Genomic DNA, 12,440 nt, shown 5'->3' with positions numbered 1-12,440 from the left:
GGCCTTTTCAAGACAAAATTCAAAAACTTTTCAAGTCTGCACGAACTCTCTCTCTCTCACACACACACACACACAGGGTGTGGCATAAAATAACGCAATTTTTAATTTTTTTGAATTAAAATTAAAGGTGTTACTTATGCTATACCCTGTATACATCTCCCTTGGACCCCTCCAATGTCTACTTACTTTGAATTCTTTTTCTTGCTGTTCTTCACCTGGCCCCCTCCTCCGCATGGACCATTCTTCTTTACTTCTTTCCGCTGATGATTGGAAGACTGACTTCCTCCTTGCTGTTGACAACCAACACTTGAAAAGGTATTCAGATCTCTGCAGTTAGACGATGCCCAGAGCGTACTTGACTTCTCCCAGTGCCTCCGAGAGACATGAGCACCATTTGTTGCAGGTCTGAAATCGGTATTGTTACCAGAGTAACCATTCGGACTGGATGCAGAACGATGGTTGATCTCTGCTGTTGCCCCAACACCTGACCTTCCCCTCGTCTTCTTTGGTCCCTTAGTACAATTGTACCTCACACCCTGAAGTCTTGAAAACCCGTCTTCATGTATCCGAGGTGCATGGATAGGTTCTTGACAATCCCTGTCATTGGAGCTGCCAAACTGACGATCATCAAATTCAGAGGAACTGGCCAAATTCAATGGTGGAACGGGAGGTTGAAAGTTTGGATCAGAAGAATTAAAAATTTCTTCATCCATTACAAAAACTGCCTGGGTTATATTCTGTGCATCTTGGTTGCAGACATCCTCGTATTCGTAGTTTGGTTGAAAATTGTGTACATGGGTGGACCGTGAAGATTTTGAATAAATCTCCGTATCCGAGAAACTTTCAGGCTTGTTAACTCCAAACGAGAGGTAATTTTCAGCCTTAGAAAATGACCGACTTTGGCTGTCATGGTATGAGGCCGATTTCTGGTTGCTCATAGACAAACTCCATCCCGGAAATGAGGAAGAAGACGAATGGCTAAAAACATTTTCAGTTGCATCCACTATAACACCGGGATCATCTTCGTACAACTCTTGCTGAGAGACGACAGGTTTCTCTGGGCATGAGCTCCAAGTAAATTGAGCAGCCCAAGACTGCTCTGTAGACTCTGGCTGCTGAGAAGTACTCGAATGCAAGTTTTCTGAACCAATGTGCATGTTGCTGTTGCCAGAAGGGGGAAGCGCCGACCCATTCGGATAAGGAGGAGCATCCGTGTTGGAATGGCAGAATTGAAGATGGTGTAACGCATTCTCCATATCCCCGAAGCTGTAGTTGGAATGGTGAGGCGATGAAGTTGATGCGGACATGGGATCCAGGTAGCTCTCAAACTGTTGCGTTGAGAGATCAGCCTGCTTGGTGCCGCTCTGTTCCACAGCAGAAAAGGAACGAGACCGAAAGATGGGTTTACCATTCGTGTAAGAAGCGCCAGATCCTAAACTGGTGCTAGGAACCTCTTCACCGCCGCCAATGCCATTTTGGAGCCTGCAATATAAAATAAAAAAAAGTCTGCACGGGTGTCTATGTTTCATTCCATCAGGAAATCATATACAAGGGGCTTCCAGAAGTAATGCCTCCTATTTTTTCTTCATTCCACCCAAATGAATCAAAAGGAATTGCAAATTGCATTGTTATGAGGACTAAACTCATGCATTCAGAACCTGAAAATTTCATCTGTTGCAGATATTAACTGTGCAAGACTAAGAACACAACCCGTCATGGACATGCATCAAAAGCAGATATGCGCCATTGAATTCCTCCATGAAGAAAAGAAAATTAAACTGATCAACATTCACCAGTGCCTGTTGAAAGTTTACAAAGTTGATGTCAGCACAGTTAGGACATGGGTTTGTTGATTTCAGAGTGGCAATAGAGATGTAACAAAACGCACAGTCACCACTGGCAAAAGTGCATTGAGAATGATGTTGACTATGTAGAAAAATAAATTCTCAAGAACAAAAAAATTTACTTTTTAAAATGCTACCACTCCTGTCTTCAATGTTTTAGTTTTTAAATTTAAAAAATAGGCCTTACTTCAAAAGAACCCTCATATATACTTAAAATGACAGATCACCTTATTGAAATAACATTTAATATGTAGAAAAACTAAGAATAAAAAAAAAGGTTTTAATTTTTTGTAGGGTACTTCACTTCAGCTTAAATTTGTTTTAAATCACTACAGAACAGTAACGATGTAGGTTTTAAAGAACAAAACCATTTTTTAAAGCATTACACTGCACCAAAATATTTCAACAAGATTGCGGCAGGTTAGTTTGTTATTCACAGCAAGGTCCTACATGCATTTACTAAAAAAAAACTTAAAATTTGTAAACTTAGTACTGCCATTAAGACCCTAAGTCCAGATGGCAATAGCTTCCCCCCCCCCAAGAATATGGTTACATCTAAGATTTAACTAAAATCACTAACATTCAAACGCTATCTGGTCAGAAAGTGGATTATACTCATCTTAGTTAAGAAAATATAAATTATAACACACGTAGTTTTGAGCTGTTAAATAATTGAATCACTGACAACTGAACTAATTTATTTTCCACACACGGAAGATGTTTATTATGCTTATCCTTTTTATTATGGTCTCGCTTTGTGACATTTTTTTTTTCAATTATTAACTTGTCATTTTTTAAGTAATAGTGCGTCTGTGCACTATTACTTAAAAAAAATAAATTAAAAACAAATAACCCTTTATGACTTGAATTATGATATAGATGATTAAATTGTTAATTTTAGTTCAAAGCGTAATGATACCATGAGAGTCTTCAAACTGGAAAAAGCATATTTCAATAAAAAATAATGAACTAATACATACAAGGCGTGTTTGAATCAATTCCCACTTTATGTAGCTATATTCATTTACTACTGAACAAATTAGTTCAACCTTGTCATAAAGGGTTAAAATGACCAAGTATTTATTACAATTTTCTGTGAGGATGGGGGTCTTTTACATTTAGCATTTTGGCTAAGATCAAAGTGTAATATCTGTCCTGATACTACACTTAATCTTCTGTCCCTGGTCAGTGAAGTAATCTTTCTAGGCAGAGGCAATTAAAATTTTTTTTCAGAATATGGAGTGACCCCTTTCTATACAACTAGATTTCACTCCCACATTAAAAACCCACTTGCATGGGGAGGAGGGGGGGGCATATGAAGACAGAATTAAGAGTATAAAAAATATTTCAATTTTACCAGTTTTAATTTGTGGTCTACTATTTTTCAATAATAACTTTGTAAACAAAAAATATTACATAGAAAAACACATTAAAAGAAAAAAAAAAAATGGATTTAAAGTACAAATAGTTTTTATTTTAAAAGAAAACATGGAGGTTTGTAAACAAAAAATGTTCTCTTTAAATATCATGAAAACGTTTTCCAAAAGAGAAAAAGAAATCAGTTTCATTAAAAAAAAAAAAAAAAAAAAAAAGCAAGTCATTGAATCAGCACCTAAGGATTAAAAAAAAAAAAAAAAAATTAAATGGAGAGATCAGCTAAACACCTAGCTCAGAACAGTGAAACATCGTACCAAACTGATTCTAGGCCCTCACCCCTATGGTGTTCATCGCTGGAATCAGGATTGGCTAACAATTCTATCTGCTACTGCAGTGAACCATCGCACCTGGTCAGTATTTGTCTTAACCAGTTTGTGTGCAAAAAGTGTATCTCAACCTTGCCATAATTCCATTGCACTTGTAAAGTACTGCAAAAATTGCTCCCAACTCCTTTTCTACAAACTGGGCAGAGGAACTTTCCTTTTTCTGAACACTATAACCACTGATTATCACTTTGTTTGCGATAACATTCACTTTCATAACTTTATAGCATTTCTTCAAATGTTTAACTTAATTGTTTCACAGCAAAGTACTAGATCAATATAAGCACCTCTCCAAAACAACCCAAACAAAATTGCCTGGACAATGCTTTTAAGACACAAATGAAAAGCAACAGACTTAATACCGATTTCTAATATACTCCCATTAACATTGAAGCTGTCATGTGATGTTAATTCTAAAATGACTGCAAATTTCTGTACATTGGTTGATCTAGCTTTAACAATAAATTTGCCTCTTATAAACAAGCAAAGCTTATTAGACAACATCTCAACATTGTCAAAAGCTTTTTCCAAAGCCACAAAAGCAAAATACTGGTTCTTATTACCAAGATGCTTCTTTTGCATTTGGATCAAGATAAACAAGCCGCGCATGCGTGGTCCCCCTCTGGTGCTGCATACGAGATGATGGCACAAAAAATAAAGAAATGATGAATGCGAGAAGTGTGAAGCGCCAACATTGCCTTCACATTTTCGACAATGTTTCAGAAAAATTTAATGGATGGGACAAAAGTTATGGAGTAAAAAAAAAAAATTTAATTTTTTTGCAATTTTGAGGCATTTGTGACCCCCTTTTGAGCTCCTGGGAATGCTGAATCCCAATGAAAAATGGACAAACGGTGTAGTTTCACGCCTTAAGACATGTATATTTGAATTCAGCACCATGAAAAACCACTATATAGACGTACATAAAGTTTTTTGGAGTAATATAAAAAAATTAAAAAAAAAAAAAAGAGCTCCAAAGACATGGTTTTTTAGCCCTAAAAGTCCCAGAGGGATGTGAACCAGAGTTTTGCCAGGGTCACCCATACTGAATTTATATTAAGAATAATGGCCTCCACATCTTGGCAAAATTTCAGGAAAATCTAATGGACGGATCAAACGCTATGGGGCAAAAAGTGACATTTTTAAAAAAAATTTTTTACCTCTTTTGAGCCCCTGGGGATGCCGAATCTCAGGGTAAATGGATGACTGCTGCAGTTTCAGGCCTTAACATGTATATTTCAGTTGACCACTATTAAAAACCACTATTATAGTCAGACATATCAAGTTTTTGTTGAGAAATATGAAAAAAGTTACAAAAAGGGGCGTTTTTAGCACTAAAAGTCCTTGGGGATGCAAACCAGAATTTTGCCAGGGTCACCCATACTGGATTTATATTAAGAACAATGGGCTCCACATTTTAGCCAAGTTTCAGAAAAATCTAATGGATAGATAAAATATTATGGGGCAAAACGTGTCATTTCTGACCTCTTGAGCCCATGGGAACAACGGGAATTGTCGCAAAATAAATTTTTTATTGTCCACATCTATCTAATGAAGTAGAATTTGTGGCAAAATTTCTGGAAAACTAATGAACGGTTATCTGACAATCATCCGGACTAACGGACGCACGGATGCCACTGAAAATACGGGTGCCTCTCTGATAAATCAGGGGACCAATATAGTATCAACAGACACAAAACCAATCTGCTTATCTGACTTATTTGCTAACTCTTACAATCCCAAGTTCTCTTTCTTTGATCAATGACACTAAATCTAGAGTCTATTTTCACTCCAACAGTTGACCTATTTATACTGTAAGGTTTACATAGAATGCTAATGTACATTAAAACATTGGCATAAGATCCAAATTGATAAGCCAACCTGCTAAGACATGATTCAGAGTTAAATTCTAATCTTACGTGTATTCTATTTTTAAATTGTGGTCGACTTATGGAACAGAAGAACAATTGTTTTTGTAAAGAGAAAATCTTTTTCATTTATTCATAACCCAAGTAATGTTTATTTGTAAGGAAAGGAATTTTATTCTAGCCACCTAAATTATTAACGAAAGTAAAGACCCCACATAACAGGTCAAGATAACTAATCTATATAATAAAGTAAAATCTATTTTTACTCTGCTGCTTTGGCTAAAAGTTTAGAACTAGAAGCCTCATATGCTAATCGGTTCTACCAGATAAAGCCATCAAGCATGTTTCCAGAAAATATGCGTTCATTTGTGACAATATTTTTGATCGAAATAGGTTGCTGTGACACCAGGTTTTTCTTAAAAAAAAAAAAAAAAAAAAAAAATATATATTCATGAAAGCAAAATCAAGATAAATTTTTTAAAAAGTTTTCTTCATCAGGAATCTGTTAAACAAGTGGCTTTGTAATCAGCGCAGGTCACTTAAGGTCAGTGGGCAGCAATGACATTTTTCCCTGAATTTTGAAAAAAAAAAAAAAAAATAGAATTCCAATTTCAGAAAAAAATGCATGTTAGTCTCAGGAGGAAGAGGGGTACAGTGAGAGAGGAGACCCCCCCCCCCATCTCCTGTGGTAACAGAGAAAGAGAGACTAGAGAGGACTTTATAGTTCCAGATTGCTTTGCTGGATTCTTGACAACATATTCAACTGTATTTTGTACCCAAGAGAAAAAAAAAAAAAAAAAATGTTGAATTTTACTTATTTTGTGCTTGAAAATGACCTTTGCTCAGTGGTACAACTGATGATTAATGTTGAACAATTGCCCTCTTGATCTTTGACAACATGGAGTGAGTGATAATTTGATGGAACAGGACCCTTCAACATCTGCAGTCTTCAAAGTGGCAGCCTTTTTGCGAGAAGGTACCAAGTAACCACCCAGGAATGACCAAAGTTGGGAACCGTTTTCCTGCTTTCCAACTAACTACAATATGGTCATCAATGTGAACAAGCTCTCGATGAGCCATCCCCTTAAACAATTTACCAAATTTCCAATACTAATGATTACTATGACATTTTCCCATCGACTACTGTACACTAATTAGCCCATATCCAAGTGAACCCTGAGCCTTGATAAATGGTGACTCCTTTGTAAATAAAAAATTAAAAAGTCATGAGGAGGAGTAAGCAGTACACATTTCATCTTTCATAATTTCTTATATTTCCTCTGGAAATATTGTTTTAGTAGAAAAAAAATTAACATTTGCAAATGCCACCATCTACTTGATGCCTCCACATTCAAGTACATTTTGATGTTCAGAAATTTTTTTTTTTTTTTTTTTTTTTTTTTTTAAATGGAGTTTAAACATAAAATTATTTTTAATACCTATAAAGAATTTTTTCTTGCATTCTGCTCGGATCGCAACCTTTAACACTTACTAAAAAGTGGTTGAAAAATATTTAATACCCTTTCGTAATTTCTAATCTTGGCTATAAAAGAAGAGAAAAATTGAAAATCCCAGCAGGTAGCAGGTATATCAAATAATTTTAATAATTTGAAGATAAAGTGACACTTACCAGTTTTCCTGGCCAGCAACTTTGGATGATGTATTTGTACTTTGATGACCATGGTCAGAATAACCACTACCATTAGAGGGATGCTGCTGATGATGAAGCCTATCAGCATAAGAGGAGGACGGGGAGGAAGGGGAAGGCGAGTAGCCGTGGCGTCCCATTGGACACTGAGGTTGGACTGTATTATTAGTGGCATAACTTTCTCCTCCCCTGGCAGCCTGCTGGGCGGATTGCCGTTGGTTAACAGCCGTGTAATACTGGCAAGGGGCCTGCGGCTGATGTTGATAAGAGTGATGAGCAAAGAAAGGTGGAGAGACGAGAGCATTGACAAAACTGAACATGTCTGGCACCATCTTCTTTGGGGCCATCAGATTTGGATGGGAGCCAACAGAAAAGGCGTTCCTGTAGATATCGTCCGCAGTGTATGTAAAGTTTGGGGGAACAACATACTGTTCATAGTTTCTCAATGATCGTGGGTGAGGTAGCTGTTGAGGGTGGTATGTAACACTCACGTCATCGAGGGCGTAGTCACCTTGTACATGCACAAAGTTATGTCTCAGTGGAGGGGAGGATGACTTAATTGGAGGGTATCTTTTGTCGGACCTTAAACTGCCATTTCCATTCCAGCAAGTAGAGTTATCACCAGCAGCTCTCTCATTTCGACCCTGCTGGAGACCTCGTCTAAAGACCGGGGTTGTTGCATTGGTAGCCAAATCAAGGTATCTGTTTGCTTTTGGCCTGTGAGTAGAGAGGCCAAGTTCTTCAGGGTCGGAATCGTAGTTAGGTGTGATCGGTGCCAAGTCACTATACAAGGACGTTTCTGATGTATCATCAGGAGTTTGAAAATTTAAATCTGATGAATTGGATTTCAGAAGCTCTGTTTGGTAATAACTGCCGTCACTTGAAGATCTTTTGTCACGAGGATTCTCCTTTGGCCGTTTAACACGGGAGATGAACCTCTTAGAAATCTGGCAATCTGATGGAGGATCACAAGATATGTGGTTGACCGCCGTGCCCTGAGACACAGACCTACTCTCACCTGTGGGCTCAGGCGAAACTGGAGGCAAAAACCCACCTTGGGATTTGTCATATTCATCTTTTCCCATAGTGCAATGCATCACATTTGCAGGCTAAAAAAAAAAGAAAATAGGGCAAGAAAAATAAATTAGTTTTATATAATATATATTAGCAGATATATTCGGCATTGCCCAGTATTAAATCTAACATTAAATTCCTTCAAGTGGGGGAAAAAAAAAAAAAAAAAAAAAAAAAAAAAATGGACAGAAACAGACATGTGCATGCGTGTTTGAATATATATTGGGGGGTATACTTGGTACAAAACAGAAAAGTGCTCAATACATGAGTAGAGCTAAATGTGCTTTTATTCTTTTAACTTCAAGGATTTTTGCTCAAATCCAATTTGATTTGAGCAAAAATCCAAGCTTGAAAGAATACAAAACGCGCGCTCGGGCGTTATTCTACTTATGCTTCTAGAGAAGCATTTTCCGGATGAGTGGTGGTGGTGGTGCTTGAAGTTGTTTTAGAATTTTTTTTTTTTTTTTTTTGCAAGAAAAAAAAAAAAAAAAAAAAGAAAATTTCAAAGAATTTTAAAATACATCCAAAGCCAAATTTAAACCCAGGCTTTATATGATACAAGCTCAATCTTGCAACATAAGAGACCAATGGTGTAGAATACTAAGCAACCCAGATGAATGCGTTGGTAAACAAATGACACTGAGAACAAAAGAGGTCAAAAGTTGTATAGTATCACACATCAAGCAGAAAAGTCACAAGAGTAATTGAGAGAACAAAGAAAGCAGTCTAAATCATTCTAACATAAAAAACAAAACCATTGATTCAAAATTATGAAGGGTTTTACTGAGCAGGATTCCACCTATTCAAAAAGAATAAGACATTCGATATACATCAAATAAATAAAATGACACCTTGAAAGGCCAACACATGTCCATCGTACATTCTATCAGAGAGGCGGTAGCACTCTCTATATAGGGATGGCCCATACACGCCTATATACGCCTACAAAACAAAACTATCCAAATCTCAACTAAAATCAACTTTTAAGTTTCAAAAAGCACATATTCTTACAGAGAAGCGTCTTACGAATCCAGCGAGTGTCAGAACGTCAGTTAAAATGTCAAAAGAGAGCAAAAAAAAAAAAAAAAAAAAAAAAAAAAAAAAAAAAAGGGGTACAAAAATGGCCAATTGTTCTTCTTTCGCTTTCTTTTGAGACGATGTATCTCGGTGTACGAACGGTCTCTGACAACAGTTCAAGCATCAATCGACTGCTCTTTACACGGAGAAGTGCAGTGACCCATCACTTTTTAGCTAACTCCATAATTAAATAAGATTACGTGTAATAACAAGTTTTAAACACTATATACCCAATGTAGACAGACCACTTCGAACACGGAACTTCTCTCAAAAGGGACAGCTCCAGATAATACACCGGATGCTCACAGACGTTCCAGTTTGCCAGTGGCCTATATTTCTTGGACGCTGAATATTTGAGGTGAACGTTAAGGTTTTTTCTTTAAACAGTAACCCACCAGCGTTAATGAAACCACAAAATCTTTATCTCAGTTGATCAAAATTGTTATAAGAGTAACCTATCAGCAAGTACGACGTCAAAAAACAATGTTATAAAAACAAATAATTCTTCAGATTTTGGACTGTAAAATATGTACAAAATGTCAATGCTGTGACCAGGATTCGAACCTAGGTTAGCACGGCCACAATGTGGGGTCCTAACCTCTAGACGATCACGGCTAACACTGACGTCTGTCGCTCTTGGCAGAAAGACACATGACTACTGTCAAACTATTGAAAAATAAGGAGGAAACTTGAAATTCTCACGCATGCGCAAAAATACACTATAACAACCATTGTTAAATGCAGCTGAATCTCTTCGCTCGCTAAGAAAAGTAGATCAGACCAGTTCTTCTAAGAACTCACCAAACGCCAAAGGAAATAAGTTAAATCAACTGCAAACGAAACTGCAAGAAAGTTATCTTCTAAGAACTCACTGGAAGCGGACCAAAAAGAATCAAAATCCAAGCCCTAGCCACAAAAATAACTAGATATTGTGGCTACTATACACAATCTACTAATAAAAACAAGTTAGTTTTCTAAAATAAACTACAATAAATTAACCAAGTAACATCACACTGTCACTGATTAGGACTTCATATAAAGATAACTACACTATTGGTGTATATACCGTTCCACACTATTGGTGACGGGGCAGTATCTCAATTCTACGAGAGTTGTCTTGCTATAAGATAAGTGATATTATAGTAAGATACACATAAGTGTTATATGTTTACATTTAATAAAAAATGCCAAAGTCAGCACGTAGTAAAAAAGCTCAGAGAAATATAGACTATGAAAAAAAACAAAGTCAAGGTATTATCTGAGCAAAAAGAATACTATCAGAAAAATGCTGAAATAATAAAAATTAAGTATCATGCAAATCCTGAGGCAAAGAAGGCTGCCTCACGTGCTGACTCAAAAGCACGGTATAACAGGGATTCCGAGGGAAAAAAAGCTGCCTCATGCACAAACTATTATAAATATAAATATCAAAAACTGCCAAATCTTTGCCAAAACGCCAAAGAATGAACCAAGAAAAATTTAATAGTGAAGGTATGAACATTTTAGAACTTTATAACTGTTTTATCAGAGAGGCGGTAGCACTCTCTATGTAATATAGAACCGATGGAGGACCAAGAGGCAACTCCTAAGGCCCAAAACCCAAAGACCTAAAACCCAGCAGGAAGCGACCTGCTACTAATGGAGGCGGCAATGAGCCGCCTCCTAAAAAAGACAATACTATCATGAATGTAAGTTTAAAAATAAGACTGTAAGTAAAAATACTAATTAACAAGAATAAAAAAAAAGCATTGGAAATGCAAAAGGATATAGGGATGGTATGCCAAAAAGTATACAAACAAGATAGCTATGAATGGCTAGGCACATGGAAATAGAATTGCATCCAAAGTATAGCCCTATAGCTTTTTACAACCGTAATGATGGCACGCAATGAAGATTGGAGAAAAGTTATAGGGCTATACTTTGGATGCAATTCTATTTCCATGTGCCTAGCCATTCATAGCTATCTTGTTTGTATACTTTTTGGCATACCATCCCTATATCCTTTTGCATTTCTAATGCTTTTTTATTCTTGTTAATTGTTCAATTCAATGAAACAAATATAGAAATAGATATCTAATATATATTATTTATTATATAGCACTTTATAGTGAAAATTTCAAGGTTATTATATAATTATTTTTTACACAAGACATTAACCCCCATCCATCGAGATTGGGGGGGGGGGGGCGGACAAGTACAAATCCCTGAAAAAAAATAATAATAAAAATAAATAAAAAAAATAAATAAAAAAAATAAAAATTGACAAAAAAATAAACATTTCAGAATTGAGAGTGATAGAATTTTTATATTGAGATCAATCCAATTTCTTTATTCTTTGGGCGAGAGGACATTTTTTTTTTTAAAGAAAACAATGTACGATTTCAAAGAGTTTTTAGAGGGAGCGGGGAGGGGCTTACCACTGCTTTATTGGATACCAGACATTCATCTGCTATCTCATACATTTCAACTAAGAGATCTCTAAGATTCTAACTGTCCTTTTAAGTGCAATTGTTTGTAGCTCTTGCACTTGGTTCACACTTTTTTTTTTTTTTATATAACTTTTTCAATAGTCCAGTCGTTCCTGTAATTACTAGAATGGATTTTTTTTTTACACAGGCATCACCACATTATCAAGGCCAAGAGGCCACTCGAGGATAAGGGTTAAAGAGTATACAGTAGAAATTGGACAATATAGTAATCAATTCGGTAAATTTGTTAACTTATATGGAACGGCTCATCAAGAACTTATTTACGTTAGACTTGAACACAACCACATTGTAGTCAGCCGGAAAGCAGGAAAACGGAAGACAATTCCACAGGCGTGCAGTTCTAAGAAAGCTTTTTTCATGGAATCTACGTTTAGGTTTAGGCACAGATAAAGAGTGGGGGGAATTATTGATAGCATTTTCAACTAGACGAGTGTTTCTTGTGAAAGTTTGGCGAGGGGGGACCATAGACTGAAGCTAAGTCGAACACTTTCCATGAAAATAACGATACATCAGAGACAAACTTGCAACGTCTCTTCTGTGAGATAGAGGTTGCAGGGAAGAGAAAAGGATATCTTAAGATTCGAATTTCTTTTCATGTCATACATAAGACCTTGGTATTTCTCAGCTCTTGTTGCAATATTTTTTTGCATATAAAGAGGGTATGACCAAAGATTTGGTAG

At 36.4% G+C, this 12,440-nt stretch overlaps 1 protein-coding gene across 6 annotated transcripts in view; it reads right to left on the bottom strand.

Annotated features, from left to right (window-relative positions):
- Positions 1-12,440, bottom strand: part of LOC145252515 (uncharacterized) — a 93,729-nt gene that overhangs the window by 44,374 nt on the left and 36,915 nt on the right. For 3 of the 6 annotated variants that reach the window (XR_013863610.1, XR_013863609.1, XR_013863608.1), the window contains exons 2-3: positions 7,103-8,229; positions 187-1,482 (exon numbers count right to left, since the gene is read on the bottom strand). Coding sequence is in view for 3 of the 6 variants with exons in the window: in XM_080112060.1 (XP_079968186.1) it covers positions 7,103-7,424 (322 nt within the window). In the remaining 3 variants the exon portion in view is untranslated. The remainder of the gene's footprint in view (positions 1-186; positions 1,483-7,102; positions 8,230-12,440) is intronic. The other 3 variants (XM_080112060.1, XM_080112059.1, XM_080112061.1) reach the window with 1 other exon arrangement.

This window comes from Euprymna scolopes, chromosome 29, assembly GCF_053919585.1.
Source record: "Euprymna scolopes isolate OS-2025 chromosome 29, ASM5391958v1, whole genome shotgun sequence".
Taxonomy (NCBI): domain Eukaryota; kingdom Metazoa; phylum Mollusca; class Cephalopoda; order Sepiida; family Sepiolidae; genus Euprymna; species Euprymna scolopes.
The sequence above is the reverse complement of the archived record's forward strand: the minus strand, read 5'-3'. Positions and strand labels throughout refer to the sequence as shown.